We start from the raw sequence: 17,156 nt of genomic DNA on the forward strand, positions 1-17,156 counted from the left end.
ATATATATATATATATATATATATATATATATATATATATATATATATATATATATATATATATATATATATATATGGCCAAGTAAGAGTTCTTTATTTTAAGTCTTGGCAAAGGGCAGGCTCATGCTTAAAAACAACAACAACAGCAACAACAACAACAAACCTCTCTGCCCAAAGAATGGCACTGTAGGGTTTATAAAACATCTATCTACAATTACATCATAGTAGAGTAGAGGTCAAAACCTTCAGAAGTTTTGTCTAAGTTGTTTAAAACAATTTCCTTTATGTTTTAAAACAATAGATCCCAGAAAAATGTTGGTGCTCAGCAAGATGTGCTCAGCAAGGGGTTATGGGCAATTGGATGAAGACAGTTAAAAGTAGGACAAAATGGAATGACTTTGACCAGTTTAGTTGTAAGAGCCTGAATAGCAGGAAGTCTGTTATGAGACTGCTTCTCTTAGAAATGCCTGTGTAAATAAGATCTGAAGAGTGGCATTATCAATAAACACAGCAATGCAGAAGGGGAAACCTGGACAAGTATCTATAGGTAAATGATGACTTCTAAGAGAAACAGAGTTAGCCTTCTCTATGGATAAACCTACTAATTCCTTATCCAATACAAAGTGGTCAACCCTGAAACTATATACATGATAATAATGGCTTCCGTGGGTCATAGTTATATATTTGTAGACATATGTGTGTATGTATAACAAGAAAAGTCACGGAAGAAGAGGTTGCAAATTTAAGAGTATTATGAAGGAGGAGGGGAGCCAGGTATGGTGGTGCATGCCTTTAATCCCAAACACCTTGGATTACCAATGTAAGAAAAGTCTGTTTGTTTCACAGCTTTAAAGGGTTGAATTCACAGAAGCTGACCCAGTGGGTTTTGGTACTGTACGGTACCATTATGGTGAGAGAATATCAGAGAAAGCACAGTTATCTTTGGCTCAGTGTAAATATAAAGGAACAAAAGAAGAGCCCAGAATCCTAATATTCCCTTTGAGGGCAAAACCTACTGACCACAACACCTTCCATGAAGCCATATTTCGTTTTTTTTTTTTTAATTACACTTTATTCACGTTGTATCCTCCCATAAGTCCCTCCTTCCTCCCCTCCCGGCCCCACCCTTCCTTCTTCTTCACGCATGTGCCATATTTCTTTTTAAAATTATTACTACTTATTACAATTTATTCACTTTGTATTCTAACTGTAACCCCTTCCCTCATCTCCTCCTGGTCCCACCCTCCTCCCTCTTCCCCGACTATGTCTCTTCCCTAGTCCACTGATAGGGGAGTCTGACTCTAGCCTGTCAGGTCTCATCAGGACTGTCTGGATTCTCTTTCTCTATGGCCCAGTAAGGCCTCCTCACCAGGGGAAGGTGATCAAAGAGCAGGCAACAGAGTTCATGCCAGAGACTCCCCTTGCTTTCCTTACTAGGGGAACCCCATGGAGACTGAACTGCCCATGGGATATCTCTGAGCAGGGTGTCTAGGTCCTCTCCAATTATGATCCTTGGTTGATTTATCAGTTTCTACAGGCCTCCCTTGGCCCAGATTTTTTTTTGGCTCTGTTGACCTCCTTGTGGATCTCCTGTTCCCTACAGGTCTTTCTATCTCTACAGTCTTCCAAAAGATTCCCTGCACTCTGCCCAAAGTTTGGCTATGAGTCTCAGCATGTGCTTCAATACCCTGAAGAGTAGAGTCTTTCAGAGGCCCTCTGTGGTAGGCTCCTGTCTTGTTCTCTCTCTTCTCACAGTTCTGATGTCTATTCAGAACATTGGATTTTCCTTATAGAAATTTCTATATACTTGCTTTATGGACTATCATGTGAACTTCTCTGAAATGTTTTACTTGTATGTAGGGTTCCAGGTCAAATAAGTCCATTTGTTATATATCTATATATAATATATAAAATCATATTTACATATGCATGCATATGTATTTAAATGATATCTCAGGCTGTCCTTGAACTCCTGAGCTAAAGTGATTCTTTTTCTTTAGTCTCCCAAGTATCTAGGACTACAGGCATGTGATAGCCTGTCTGCTTTTTTTCTTTTATTGTTTAAACCTTTCTCATGCAATGAACTATTGTCTGATATATTTATTGTTATTTAATAGGATATGTTGATATTTCACCCACATTATGTATTTGTCCACTTATTTTTTTCTCCAGTCAATTTTATCTTTACATAATGATATTCATGTAAAGACAGATTTTAAAACTGCTTTCTTGCTTAATTGAATTTTTTCTGAGACGATTTCTCTGTGTAGCCTTGGCTGTCCTGGACTTGCTTTGTAGACCAGGCCAGTCTCAAACTCACAGAGATTCCCCCTACCTCAGCCTCCTGAGTGTTGGGATTACAGGCATGTGCCACCATGCTTGGCTCCTCATTGAATCACTATGTAATGTCATTTATTCTTCTGTTTCATCCATCTCCCCTTTCTCTCCTGTTTGATACAGTATTTCATGTATCCTCAGCTGATCTTGAACATATTTATGTATGCAAGGATGTCCTGGAACTTTTGACTCTTCTTCTTCCATTCTTCTTTTTAGCATTCTCTTGAATGCTGGGATTACAAGCAAATGCCATCACCTTCAGTCTATGCAGTACTGGCTGGGGAACCTAGAGCCCTTATGCATGTGAAGGAGGAGCTACACCCTCATCCCATAGAACTTCTTTCTTTTAAATGTATTTTTTCTTTTTCTAATACAAACCTGAATTTAGATAGTACAAATATGATATGTATTTCATTTAAAGACATTATAATATATAGTTATTATTAACTATAGCTACTCTACTGTGTAGTTAAACATTAGAAATCAGTAGAAACATGGCTCAGTAGTTAAGAACACTTGCAGAGCAATCCTGGAAAATGGTGCTCTAGTCCTAACATTCATTTATCAAGACAGGCTTCTTGCAAACTGGAAGTGCAATTCTGAGGGGTCCAATGTCCCTTCTATGCCTCTGTGCACTCATGGAAGTGCCTGGGCATACATGTGTGCATATACTCGCATAGACAAACAGATACACACAACACGCACACACACATGAATCTTAAGAAAATAATACTAGAAGTTACTCCTTCTATCCTAATGGATATTCTATCTTGTACACATGAATTATTCTTTTTTCATCTCCCCTTCTCTGGCTTCCAATCTCTGGTAATCACATCATACTTTATATTTTTATGAGTTCAACCTTTTGTGTCTTGACATGTAAGTGAGACTATTTTGCCTTTCTTATTTTAAACTTTCGTATATAATTAAATTTTATGCGTTTAAAAGAACATTTGACACAATCATTTCTTTCATTTGTTCTCAGAGAGCATCTCAACTTGTAGATCGGCCTAGCCTTGAACTCATTAAGTAGCTAAAGCTGGACTTGCATTCCTGATTCTCTTGCCTCTGGTGAATTTCAGACATGTTCCACCATGCCTGGCTGATAGATTTTTAAAAATGTAACCAGGCTCTGTGTACCTTTTAATTTGGAAATATTTAATCTACTTTTAATGAAATAGGTATAATTTGTCCAAATATACTATTTTCTATACATTTATTTTTACCTGTCCTCAGACAATACATGAACCTTGCAACACTATGATTCCATTTACCTTCACCTGCATTTTTATTATGTCTGAGATATGCTTACCACATCCCCTTTAATATTTTACCTTCTCTTTTTCTAGTCATCATTATAATATATATCCAAGATATGCATATATGCCCCAGAAGAATTATTGTATTATATACTAAGTACTCAGATTTGCCTACAAATTTATCAGTGTCATTGACTTTTCTTTACTGCACAGAATATTGTATGTAGACCAGTTTAACCTTGAATTTGTGGTAATCTTCTTTTCTCTGCCTGCTAGGAGCTGGTATTATGTGTGTGCTGCCAGACTCCAAAGGGATATTTCTGTTTTTTAAACATCTGCATCCATCCATCCATCCATCCATCCATCCATCCATCCATCCATCCACTGTATGTGTGTGGGTGCATGTTTGGAGTTCTCAGGCCAACATGAGGAAAACAGTTCTCTTCCCCCACAATGTGGGTCTAGGGAATTGAACTCCAGTCATCAGACTGAGCCATCTCCCCAGCCTGTTTCTATTTAGTTTAACTTTTGAAGATTTATTTTATTTTATGTGTATGAGTGTTTTGCTTGCTTGTATTCATGTGCACCATATGCGTGCTTGATGCTAGTCATGTCAGGAGAAGACAGCAGATGTCCGAAACTGGAGTTACAGATAGCTTTGACCCAACATGTGAGTGCTGGGAAACGAACTCCTGTCTACCACAAGAATAGCAAGTCCTCTAAACTGCTGAGCCATCTCTTTTTCTCAATGTACATGTTTCTTTTATTAATGATTTTATTTGAACTTGACACATTTCTTTTAATTTGGAAACTTCTTAACTAAGATCTGTTAAATATGTTTACCATACTTTCTTTAACTTCTTCTCTTTCGTTTTTTAGTCTTCATGATAATATACAAGCAAGACACAACCTGTATATTTTGTTCTGCTTTATGTACCACCTGTCTAGGTCTTATTTCAGGCAGGGAGTTTGTCTTTGATCCTTGATCCATTAAAAAAATCATTCTAAAGATAATTTTTGTTATTCTTCAAACAGAAGAGAGTCAAAATTGAGAAATGAAACACAATTTGTCTCAGATCACTCAGCCTAAGAAGGGCAGAATGGTCAGTAACATAACAGACCAATTATTCAACCCAAACCTTTACTGTTCTGTTTGTTTTCTCCTTAGCTATGAATGTTCTCTGCCTCTCATCTCCCAGGAAGTGGAAGCACAGTGAAATCTTTTAATATTTTTCACACTGCTTACAGGTTTTTTGGGGGTTGTTAACAAATCATGACCTTCATTAGCCATTACATTTTTACAAGATTTTTTTTTGGTATTGTGTGTTGATATATTGATTTTAATTTAAAGGCACAGTTTCCAAACTAACCCTTTTCAAAGATGAGTGAGATGCCAGCATATGTTCCAAAGGAGGTTGATTCCTCAACTCGAGTGAACACACCAGTGACATGATGCATACTTCATTTTATCAGCAGCAATGAGTAATTATTCCATGCATACTCAAAGAAGATAGTAAGTGACCAGTCAGCATGCCTGAAATATACAAGCCCGTGAATTGCACATGTTTGAATTGCACAAGGGTTTCAGCAAACTTTTTGAAGCCCTCTTACAGTTTTGCTAAAGCTGTATATGTGTATTGGGGAAGGTTGTTGTTAAAATGTCTTTGGGGTCCTTTTTAAAGAAGAAAGCTAGGTCTGTCATAGGTAATATTTCTTATTATGGCTTTATAAATGAAATAATAATAATATAATATAAAAAATCAGGGAAATAATAAAAAGGAAGTTAATTAATTAAAACTTTAAAAAGTTTATTTAAATATATGAAGTTTATTATTGGAAAAAAAGCATCTGAATGAAAGAAAAGGAGATTTAGGAAATCTCCAAGTGATGTATCTTTTTTTTCAAGACAGGGTTTCTCTGTGTAGCCTTGGCTGTCTTGGACTCACTTTGTGGACCAGGCTGGCCTTAAACTCATAGAGTGAGTTCACTGTGTGCCTTCCAGAGTGCTGGGATTACAGGTGTGGAGCACCACTCCAGGCTGAAATTTGTCCTACCTTTAAATATTGCTTCAAAACTTATATTTATGGCTTTCTTTAAGTAAAATTAACAGATAATAAGTCACATGCATTTGTAGTATGCAACTTATCAATAGTTGACTGCACATTTCTGAACCATCATCCCATTCAACATGCCCGTCAAACACACTGAGGACCCTTATCTCCCTTTATAACTGTTCTCTTCCAGTCTTTCCACCTTAGTATTTCTTCAAGCAACCATTGGTTAGTTTTCTACCACAACAGATTTGTTTGCATTTTTTAGAATCTTATGTAAACAGACTCATGTAATATGTTATGGCAAGAATATTTTTGTCTGATTAAGTCTAAATTTATATTCCAATCTGCCAATCTTTTCTCTCATCCTTTCTTGTTTGAGCATAGATTCCCTTTGGCATAAAGCATACTAGCTGCTGAATTTGCTTCAGAGCCAATGCGGCATCCCTTTCAATCTGGTGGAGGGAAAAGATGACATGATGGAGGACAAGAGGAAACTGGACAGATGAAGGGCTCTATTTACTTGCCTTAATTCTATTTATCTCACCCATATCCATGTAGATTCACTATGAAAACATGCAGGCCCAGTTTTTTTTTTTTTTTTGTTGTTGTTGTTGAGAATTCCAACATTGCCTTTTAACTGATGGATATCAGTGACATGATTTGTGATGAGAGTGATAATAAGGTATGTGTCAAGAGCGTGACTGTGACAAATTGCAAGCCATGGGTTTCTCAGTTCTCAGTGCCAACTCAGACCCTCATGCATTCACTGCAGATATCAATCTTCATCAGCCCCTGTGATGAACCCCTCTCAGTGACAGAGCACAAGTCAGAAAAGATGGATCAGAGAAAGGTAATGTAAACTTGTACACCCAGAGATGGAATTTGTTTTTCCCCATCTGTTGTCCCTTTTATCACTTCAGCCTCAGAGTTACAGAAATTGATCTGTGATTCTGCAGCTATGAACCTGCAGAACACTACCTCTCAGCAAGTTCCTAATATGCAGAGACTCCCCTTTGACCAAGGTATGACTGACAGAAGTAAATCTAGAGGAAATGAAGGGAGAAATGTCTAGCTGGTTTGGGAATTTAGGAATTGTCAATTGAGGAGGGGTGGGTTCTGGCACTGTATCAGCTGTGTGACCCCTCAGTCTTCTGATTATCTGTTCTTGCTTCCTGAAGATTTGATGACCCATTCTACTGACTTGGTACTGATTCCTAGAAGGTATATGGTGCCTTCCCTGAATATCCATGAAGAGGACATGATTCAGGTAATACCTTACTCTTGTTGATGTTTTTGAGGGTAAGACTGGGAGAGATTAGCTAGTAGTTAGATTGGTCTCAAGTATTGCCTCTTGTATCATTTGCTTTATTTTTTCCCCTCACCACAGCTTCTGCTTTTGAGCTAGAGGTACAACAAATCCTATCAGTTGTTTGGCTTGCTTGATATTGTGTCAATGGCCTCTATCATTGACAAGCTGAATGTCTATAGTAATGAAGTGAGGTATAATACTGAGATCTTTGTTTTGAGAGAAAGTAGAAGTGATCATCAGAGTGTTGACAGTAGGCAGGGAAGTGGGTTTATGGATAAGAGAACAAGGGAAAGAGCTGGGGTTGTAGAAATCTTCTGTTTCTATTCTCTAGTTTCATACATTTATTTCCATAATTTCAGATCAAGTCAGAAGGGGAGATGTCCAGGGGACAAGACCCAAATCCAGAAAAGAGATGTGCAGATAAAAGCTCTCTGAGTACTACAATCCCGGATAATTCCAGTAACATAAAGTCAGTTGTATCTGCAGGAGGAGTAGCTCTGATCCTCTGAGGGGACCTCAGACCTCATCCTCCCCTCTGTACCTTGAGCTGTCCCCACAGTCCTCTTTTCCTTCTGACCTCTCCTCTTTTCACTTAATCTGGGTTGTGATTCTTATGTCTGAGCACTTAGCCTCCTCCAGCCTGCGCTCCTGTGCCTCGGAAAGATAGCACTGGACTTCTCCCCAACCTCTTTTTTCTTTCTCCTATAAAGTCCCTTCATCTGTCCCATGCTGCCCTGAAGGCTTTGTTACCCTAGGATGAGGTTAAGGGTTCTGGATGATGGTAACAATACTTACTCTGGGCCATTGTTGGGGCTTATCTCTCTTTGGAAGGAAATATGGCTTCTCTGAATTACAGATCTAGAAGTGGGAAAATAGCAGGAAACAGAGGACTTCCTGGAGCAAGAGGGATGTGCAGAGAACCAAAGAAGACTCCATGTCTGTCTTCTTTCTTTTTTTTATCTACCAACCTACTTACCTACATTACTTATAATCAATCCTACCTAATGTGAAAGAGGATCCTTGCTTAGCCTGAGATAAGAAAATTCATTCCTTGAATTAATCCCCCACACAGACTTAGACAAATAGAAAGGAACCTTCTGGGAAGAACATAGTGACCATAATAGACAGCTGCTTCTAGGGAATGTCTCCCTCCCTCAAAGATGCTCAGAGTTCCCAGAGTGAGCCTAGAATAGGAAAAATATTAGCCTGCATTCAGTGGTACCCAATACTGTAAAGTCCTTGAGTTTGTTCTTGCTTTGGGTCCCAAGACTGGGGGGGGAGGGTCGAGTGAAGGAAAGGAGTACTGAAGAGTAGCACTTTTCTCCTGTATTACCTGTGACATCTGACCTTTAGCATCAGGCCAGACATATCTTCCATTCCCTTTGTGTAGGTTCCTTTTGTCCTTTGCATATACCCTCTTATGTCTCCCTCACAACTCCCTCACCTACCTTCATTCACCATCCCCTGACTTCATTATACTGAATCCTGAAACATGCTATCCCCCTCCTTCCCCAGAATCTCTAGAATGGTGGACACTAACAAGTCCTGGGCTCCATGCCACACCTTGCTCACTGCAAAGCCTCCTGTGGAAACTCTGAGGAGGAGAAAAGATTCCTCGGAGCCTGGCTCCTCCAGTGTAGCTTCCTGTGATGTGAGCCTGGAAAAAGGGATTAGATCAGTGTGTGTAGGAGCTACACAACAGGAAGAGAGAACAGAGAGCAGCAGGGAGAGACAAACCTCTTTATATCAGGTCATTCCACAAGGGAAGTATTTTTACTTTCAATTATATTTGCATGGTTTTATCTGTGTTCCTATATTTATATTTCAACAGATGGATGAATGCAAAAAAGTTAATGTGCTAAGCAGAAATGCTGTCTAACATATAGTAATGGGATGCCATGTAATGTTTGTATACACACATATACTGTGTAATTCTTAATCAGGTTACTTTTTTCTTGGTAGTTCGATTCTGGAATTGTTCCCCAAGTTATTAAGGCTGGTAAGTGTGCTCCTTGGTTACTGGTTTCTCTGCCTGGGACTGACACTATATCCAATCTGTTCTGAAAGCTAATAGGTCTGGCTTAAGTTAAATTTTTTGGAGCTGTCCCTTCAGCCTCAAAGAGATGGGGAGAAGTGATTCAGATTCACAGGGGAATTTGCCAAAGGCAAGTCATGATCCCTTCTTCCAGTGACATTTCTGGGCCCCTTTTTATATCTGACCTCTGATCTCACCCAGTTTGTAAACCCATCCCTCTCTTTCATTATCCAGCATCACCTTCAAGCTCTGCATTTCTTCCCTTGCCTCACACAGGGTGGACAGGAATCTCCTAAACCAACTCCTGGTGGTCTTGAAGACTTTAAGACCTTACCAACTTGCAAGGTGAGGAGAGCGGTTTTAATTTGGGAGTAAGAATGGCTGAGCACCTACATCCTGTTCACTTTTATTTCAGGAAAGTTTCTTTGCATCTGAGGATATAAAAAGTCTGGTCCTACAGATCCTGCAGCAGTAAGTACCCTTGGGAGTCTGACAAAGGGGAGAAATTGGGGAGGTAAGGATATAAATGTATAGCTCTGGTTGTTGAAAATTTGAAATCTCACTCAGGGCCCAAACCAATGAGATTGTCCCATTCAAGCATCTCTCCCCAACAGGTGTTACTTCATCTATGACAATGGAGGTTGGCAGGGACTCCTCAATGCTTACCATGCTGAGGCTTGCTTCTCATTGACAGTCCTCTTCAGTTCTGTGGAGTCAGCCATGTGAGTAGCACAATCAGCTCGAACTCTGACCTAGAGCACTGCACTGTGTTCTCCAGAAGATACAGGCAATCCCTTGGAACCATCCCACTGGCTGGACCACCATATCTGTTTCCTCCTTTCTCCTAGGAAAAAAGCTTGTGTGAGTACTTCATGTATAGCAGATATATGAAGATCCTCAAGGATCCTTGTAAGTGTGTGGTGGGTAAGATGTGGAATAGAAGGCACAATCAGAGATTCCAGAGGTTAAGGCTCCTATTGTGGCCCTCCCCATTCTTGCCACATTTTCTTGACTCCAAATCAATAGCTAGCTGTCTGTTCCTGGACCCTTTAGTTCATGAATCTGACTGGGAAATGAATGCTGTCTGAGTATGTAAAGCATGTACAACTCCAAGAACACATATCTTTCTGTCAACTCCTTTACAGATATCTGGATCATAAGAAATGTGACATTCTTCACTTCCTTCGTGCATTGCCCAAAACTCAGCATGACCTCACCTCCTTTGTGGTGGACCTATGTTTCCAAACAGTAGATACCTGCTCCTTCCATGGAACATATCTCATACTTAGAAAGGTAATGGTGAGTAGAAAGTTAAGCAGGACCCTGAGCTCATGCTGTGTTTCCCTTTCAGGAAAGATGATCTGCTTCTCTGTTAGTGGGCTGTTCAAGGAAGGTGTCTGTAGAACCCTCTTCCAGATCCCTTCTTGCTTCCTTACTTGGATGTGCATCTCTGAGCACACATGTTGTAGGGTTTGTTGGCTCTCATTCCAGATCCTTACTCTGTGTCTTTGGGCCAGTTGCTTAACCTCTGCATTTCCCCATTTGAAAATGGTGTTAAATGATACCCCACCCCAAGATAGATGTGAAACATCCTTAGTAAACATTGGAAGTTATTTTTCATAAGGTCCAGAATGTGGCAGGAGACCCATCAATAAAAGTGGATTATTCCCCTTGTTGCCTGGCCCTCTCCCTGTTCCCACCACAGATACCTGACTCCAAGACAATCATTGACTGTACTTGGGCCCTTTCAGTGTAAGACCCTGACTGAGGAATGTTCTGTGAGGGTGCAAAATATGTGTAACTCTAAGGATGCTTTACTGTTTCTTGTCCTTGAAGTGGAGAGCAGCTCTTAATGATGAGTTCATGCCTTCACTCAGACCTTCGTTGTTACATATGGCAATGGTTCAGAGTAAGTGCTGTGTTGTGGATGGACACTCTCATCCCATCCTGGCACCAGCAGTGTGACAACGTTGTGGTGCATTTCTAGAGGTGCTACCAATATTGTGGAAGGTCAACAGGTAGATTCAAGGAGTAGGTTAATGTAGTGATTAACAGTGTAAACTTTGGGGTCAAACTACCAGGCTCTTTCTTGTAGTACTAACTTGTTCTGTGAATTTGGTCATCACATTGCCTATTTGTAACTGTCTTCTAAAAATATTGATTATATTGTCCACACTTTTTAGCTGATAAAAGGCTAAATGAGAATGTAAAACTCCTCTCTCTCTCCTTCTCTCTCTCTTTCCCTCTTTCTCTCCCTCTCTCTTTTTTTGAGACAAAATTTCTCTGTGTAACCCTGTCTGGCCTGGAACTCCTATGTAGAACAGACTGGCCTTGAACTCGGAGATCTGCATGCTTCTGCCTCTTAAGTGCTTGGATTAATGTCATACACCACCACCGCCTGACTAAACCATTCTTTAATTAAAGCAAAACCTATCATCCTAGTGATATAGACAGTCTTCAACAATGTTTTCACTGTCTGGGAGTATTACAGATAACCAGGCAAGAAAAGCAGGACAAATAAGAGATATCAGAACAATTTGGTTGCTGAACAGTGAGAGCATGACAGCTGTTGGGAAGTATACTTTTGTCTGTTTTTCCATAATCTGAATTTTTTTCATCCAGCCTTTGTATCATCAGTAACAAGCTATTTGTGAGGAATGTTCAAGGATTTTCCAATGCCTCCGTCCTTGTGACCACATCTTCCTCCAGCTATTTGCCTTCCTTCTCTCAAGATTAACAGGATATGGTACAAACATTCTATTTGCAGTCTTGAGTGAATGCTGAAAGATCTCAGAAGTGAGTCTTGGACATACATGGTGATGTGGGCTGAGGTAGGGGTAGGAGAGTAAGTTGTGGAACATACAGGTTTCACTTCTTTATTTCATTTATTATCTTACTGAACAGTTTCTTCTCAGTAAACAGTAAGCTAAATAGCCATTTAAAATAGGTATTTCAGCATTCCCTGAAATTCATGGACCTTGTTCATTTAATGAGAGACATTCGGATTTTCAGGGATTTGCTCATATTATGACACAAGGGTCATTTTGCTGAATATCTTGAAATATATGTAGAGGCATGTTTCTGCTGCATAGATCAGGAAATGTCTTTGTGTTTGTCAGTATATTTCTTCTTATGTCTTAATGGATGTTTTCTGGCCATCCTCTAACACAGGTGCTTTCATGATGACCAGTGGAATTACAACAGAGCTATACAAATCCTCACTTTATTCAAGGTGATGTTTGGAGATTCAATTCAGGATAGAAAAGCCAGATGGCCTGGAAATGGTGCTAGGATTCTTGTATCTGCTGATCTCCCAAATGCCTTCTTTACTTCCTCCAAGTAAAGGACGTGATCCCAGAGGATACCTTTACTCAGTCAGGTCTACAATTCTAAGAACATCACACACAGATGAAATTCCTGGGTGTCACTATTTGTTTCATCCAATCTCTGCTTAGATTATGAGCTGGGATATCTATTTTCATCTTGGAAGCTAAAGCCCATCTTGTAAAGCTAACTCTCGTTTTGTGTATTTGCCACATATTTGAGGATCTTTGTTTCTTATATTTTCTTTTGTTATAACTTTTATTAAAATTGTTGAGAATTTTGTGTTTTGTAATATATTTTCACCCTTCACCTTGCCAGATTTTTTTCCTACCCTTCTCAACCCTCCCTCTTCCTTAAAGTTCTTATCTCACACTTATGTCTTTTGTTTTGCATTGTGACTCACCAAGTATAAACAGGGCTTTCTATGTGACCATGTGTTTAGAACCGTCCATAGTACTCACAGGTGGATGCATAGTTAAAGACAGTGGCTGTTTTTTCTCAAGAATCCTTCAGTAGCCAATTAGTTTAACAAAGAAGGATAGGGCCCTAATTCTGTGGTTGACTATTGAAAGACCTAGTCTTTTGCAGGCCCAGTGGAGGCAATCTTGGTTGCTGAAAAATTGCAATAATTCTGTCATACACAAAAGACATTATTGGTGTTAAATCCCTTCAAAATGCATTGGAAGCAGACCATATTATAAGAATGAGGATCTCCAAGGAAGGACTGCTGTAGAGACTGAAGTCTTAGACCCAACCTTAAAGTACAGTTCTGCTCCTATAGAATATCTAGCTTCATAGGTTGAGCATACTCTCTAACCCTGTTAAAACTTGAGTTATGTGACTTAAGTATTAATCAAGTATTTCATGCAAATAACAATATTATTTTCTTAGCCACACAAATTTATTCAAAATTTATAACAGCATAATTGGTAAGATACATAAAAGCCCCTGAAGAAAAATAATCTTTGGTGTGAAAAGAAATAGAGTAAGAAAATCATTATTAAGTTAGCATTTTTTTATTGAAAAGAATAATACCCAGGAAACTATGAAAACATGTTCAACTACTAAGAGGACAGAAGTTGCCACAAACACTGAGATAATTTAGAAAAGGCAAAGAAAGATTATTATTTTAAGAAAAAGGAAAATTTGTGTCTATGTGTTTGCGTACATAAGTGTGTATCTTTATTTGAGTGGCTTTAGTTGTCTAAAACTTTAAAAAAAAACTACAGTACACCAGGTGGTTTAAATCTACAGAAATTTGTTGTTTTATAATCTGGAGAGCATAAATCCCAAACCAAAGTGTTAAAAAAGATCGTATGTACCCTGTAAGATGTTCTTTGTAAAATTTTTAATTAGCATAAAGATATTAGTTTTATTATGGCACTTACAGACGAGTTTTTAACAGAATCCTCTTCTCCTCACTCCTCCACCCTCTTGGACATTTCCACCCCAGTAATCTCATCTTTGTTTCTATGTCACAAATGTTTATAGTGCTCCGCATCATGCTCAATATTCTTTTCTCCTCTCATTGTCCCATTTCCAGTTTGATGGCCTACACACACACACACACACACACACACACACACACACACACACAAATCTACGACCCACCTATGAAAGAGAACATACAGTATTTGCTATTTGAGTCTATCTTATTTCATACTTAACATAATGTTCTCCAGTTGCATTAATTTTACTGTAAATGTCAGGTTCTTTTAAGTATCCAATTATGCTTTCTGTGAATTGTGATAATCTGACTTCTTCCTTTCATATTTTTATCCCCTTTGTATTTTTTCTTGTCTTACTCCTCTAGCTAAGACATCAAGAAATATATTGAATTAAGAGAGGAAATAAAATGGATATCTGAAGTAGGTGGAGGAGGGAACTGTTTGGGAGAGGGGGTGGGGAGGTTAATGGGGGGAGAGAAGAGCTGGGGTAGGGATAGGAGAATGGAAATCAGTGTGGGGGTCCATCTCTGAGGAAGGGGAGGCTTCCAGCAATCTATGGGGCTAACCCTAGTTGTGACTCCTAGTAGCAGGGGTTAAGGAGCCTGAAGTTGCCATCTTCTGTAGCCAGGTGGGACTTCCAATAAAAGAGGGGGCCACCACCCATAAAACCTTCGACCCCAAACTTGTCTTACCTACAGAAAGTGTTGGGATTAAGATCAAGTGGAGATTCAGGGAATAGCAAACTAATGACTGGCCCAACTTGTGACCCACCCCATGGGAGAGAGCCAGCCTCTTGTCACTATTAATGATACTCTGCTATGCTTGAGAAGAGCCTAGCATAACTGTCTTCTGAGAGGCTTCATCCAGCAGAGGATGGAACCAGATGCAAAGAGACCCATAGCCAAACAATAGGCTGAGTTTGGGGAGTTTTGTAGAAGAGTAGGGGGAAGGATTGTGGCAGCCAGAAGGGTCAAGGACATCACAAGAATATCTACAGAGTAAAATTAACCTGGGTGCATGGGGGCTCATAGAGACTGAACCATCAACCAAAGAGTATGCATGGGCTGGACCTAGGCCCCCAGCACATATGCAGAATGATCAAAAACATATGAGCCCCATAACAATGAGAGTGGGGGCTGTCACTGACTCTGTTTCCTGCCTTTGGATCCCTTTCCCTTAGCTGGGCTGCCTTGTAAAGCCACAGTGGGAGAGGATGCACTTAGTCCTACTGCTACTTGAGGTGCCAGGGTGGATTGGTGGCCCCAACCCCAAGCCCTTACTCCAGTTCTCTGAGAAGGAGAAAGAGGGATGAGGGGAGGGGTGCATGAGTTTGGGGCTAGGAAAAGAGGGAGGAGTCTGGAATCAGGCTGTAAAGCGATTAAATTAAAAAAAAAGAATGGAGAGAGTGGACACCCTGTGTCCATCAAAACTTTAGAGGGAATATATTCTGTCTAAAGGATCTATCAGATGGAAAGAAGAGAGAAAGCAGAAAGCTAGGATGAGGGTGTGGTGGTGCTTAACCAAGGAGGATGGTGCAGACTCTCCCTGGTAACAGGGAAGGGAGAAATCCAACCTCCAGACGCTGATGCCACTTGTGGGTCGTCAGATTGGCAAGGATCTGGATGAGTGACAGGTGAGGCAGGACTTGTGCACTCGCGCGGCAGGGGCCGGGGCGGGGCCTTCTGTCGCACTGGCCGCTGCGGCTGGGAAGAGAGCCTTGCAGTGACGCGGGCCCCTCACGTGACCCGGAGCTGCAGAAAGACGCCTTGGGTACAGTCGTCATTCACGTCTGGCCTCCAGGTCCGTGCGTCCCTGTTCTCGGCGGGCTGGCATCGGGCCCTGGGCGAACGGAGCAGGTAAGCGGCCTGCCCGAGTGCAGCGGCCCTGAGGGTGACACCCCCGCCCCCCCCCCCCATAGATCGGCGCTCACTGGAGGATTGTGCAGCGCCCCGTAGCTTTCTACACCGCAGAGAGAACCTGGCTGCGCTCGGGTAGGGGCGGCAAAGTGGGCCTGCGGTGGAGAGCATGGGACCTAGCCCTGGAGAGCGGGGAAGGAGACAGGCTGGTGGCTGAGGGAGGCCAGGTACGGGGTAGGCAGTGGGATGCAAGGGTTTGGGGGTATGGTGCTGATCTCCGCGATGAGTCGCTCCCATACTACCCTGTCTGCAGGTCTACTAGCCGAGATTCCAGGCGACTCTTCTAGCAGCGGGAATTGAAAAGAGGACTACTTGACAAGGGATAGGCCCAGGTTGGTTCAGGGGCAGAGTGGGGGGCGGGTGGAGAATGTGGAAAGCGCTGTCTGGGACGTCAGCCCTCTCCCCCCACGCCATTCTCCCACCGTCCATCCCTTTCCACTTTCCATTCCATTCCCCCTATTCTATCTCCCAATTCCCCCTCCAGCACCCACCATTGCCACAGCTCCCATCCTCCATTTTGATGCCTGTAAAAGCCTTGAAGATAGATCTGCAGGGAAAATGGTGGGTTGTGGGGAGGGAGGGTCTGGAACTAGGTGCCCTCTAGAGGGCGTGTTGCACCTTTCAGATTGGAAAATAAAATTTGAAAAACAAAGTAAACATAGGGACAACCAAGATAGTGAAGGGCAGAAGTGGACCTCTGTCCTCGGTGCTGAACCTTTCAGCAATTCTCTTATCTTCCAGGAGCAATGGAGTCCAAAGATCAAGGAGTCAAAAATCTCAACATGGAAAATGACCATCAGGAAAAGGAGAAAAACGAAGAAAAGCCACAAGATGCTAGCAAAAGGGCGCCAGCTGTGGCCCTGACTTTCGAAGCTGGCGAATATAGTGTGCCTAGAGGCAGTCGCAGGTGGTTCCGAGTTAGGCCGCCCATCGTGCACTATAGATGGGACCTGATGCATAGGGTTGGAGAGCCCCAGGAAAGGATGAGAGAGGGTAATGCGGAAAGGTTTGGGGAGGACGTGAGAAGGCAGCTCATGGAGAAGTTAAGGGGAAGGCAGCTGAGCCATAGTCAGCAGGCGGTTAGCACTGACCCGCCTCACCATGGCCATCATGATGAGTTTTGCCTTATGCCCTGAGTCCTGAGGTTTTTTTCTCAAGTTAATAGGGGGACTCCTGCTTCCAAAACTTACATTTTGTGATGTACTGCTGTAAAATTTTTGAGGTTACTTATTCCCCCATGGGTCTCCACTTCTGCCATCTTTTAATTGAAACCTGTGTTTTTGGATCAGTCTTTTGTTGTTATTAGCAGAATTTATCTATGCTCATTATATATTGTGAAGCTAATAAAGCAGACTTAAAAAGCAATCTTAGTATTTTTTAAAGGCTGCTTACATATGCCATACACAAACGGAAAAACGGTTGAATTAAATTGTAAAATGATTAATATTGGGATGCATTTCTGTCAAAGTAAGAC

General features: G+C 41.1%; 2 protein-coding genes across 3 annotated transcripts in view; both read left to right on the forward strand.

The window, feature by feature from the left end:
- The window catches only part of Nxf3 (nuclear RNA export factor 3), a 61,910-nt gene extending 49,383 nt beyond the window's left edge, over nt 1-12,527 (forward strand). The window contains 19 exon segments of the mRNA XM_055608302.1: nt 847-910; nt 6,035-6,056; nt 6,059-6,105; nt 6,209-6,241; nt 6,243-6,332; nt 6,571-6,607; nt 6,610-6,672; nt 6,829-6,917; nt 7,319-7,428; nt 8,922-8,958; nt 9,271-9,339; nt 9,410-9,465; nt 9,609-9,720; nt 9,843-9,907; nt 10,140-10,242; nt 10,351-10,387; nt 10,831-10,903; nt 11,617-11,790; nt 12,166-12,527. Coding sequence (XP_055464277.1) covers nt 847-910; nt 6,035-6,056; nt 6,059-6,105; nt 6,209-6,241; nt 6,243-6,332; nt 6,571-6,607; nt 6,610-6,672; nt 6,829-6,917; nt 7,319-7,428; nt 8,922-8,958; nt 9,271-9,339; nt 9,410-9,465; nt 9,609-9,720; nt 9,843-9,907; nt 10,140-10,242; nt 10,351-10,387; nt 10,831-10,903; nt 11,617-11,790; nt 12,166-12,337 — 1,453 coding nt within the window. The 3' untranslated portion in view covers nt 12,338-12,527.
- A 2,955-nt stretch (nt 12,528-15,482) lies between these two features.
- Nucleotides 15,483-17,047, forward strand: LOC129677630 (protein BEX2-like). Of its 2 annotated transcripts, none has more exons than XM_055608279.1 (3): nt 15,483-15,622; nt 15,936-16,014; nt 16,424-17,047. In XM_055608279.1, exon 3 carries the CDS (start codon nt 16,429-16,431, stop codon nt 16,816-16,818), a length of 390 nt encoding a protein of 129 aa, XP_055464254.1. In that variant the 5' UTR covers nt 15,483-15,622; nt 15,936-16,014; nt 16,424-16,428; the 3' UTR covers nt 16,819-17,047. The 2 variants fall into 2 exon arrangements, with proteins under 2 accessions (XP_055464254.1, XP_055464255.1); XM_055608280.1 differs by lacking the exon at nt 15,483-15,622 and adding an exon at nt 15,730-15,849.
- Nucleotides 17,048-17,156: the final 109 nt, after the last annotated feature.

Source organism: Psammomys obesus, unplaced genomic scaffold, assembly GCF_907164565.1.
Source record: "Psammomys obesus unplaced genomic scaffold, mPsaObe1.curated_primary_1811, whole genome shotgun sequence".
NCBI lineage: Eukaryota > Metazoa > Chordata > Mammalia > Rodentia > Muridae > Psammomys > Psammomys obesus.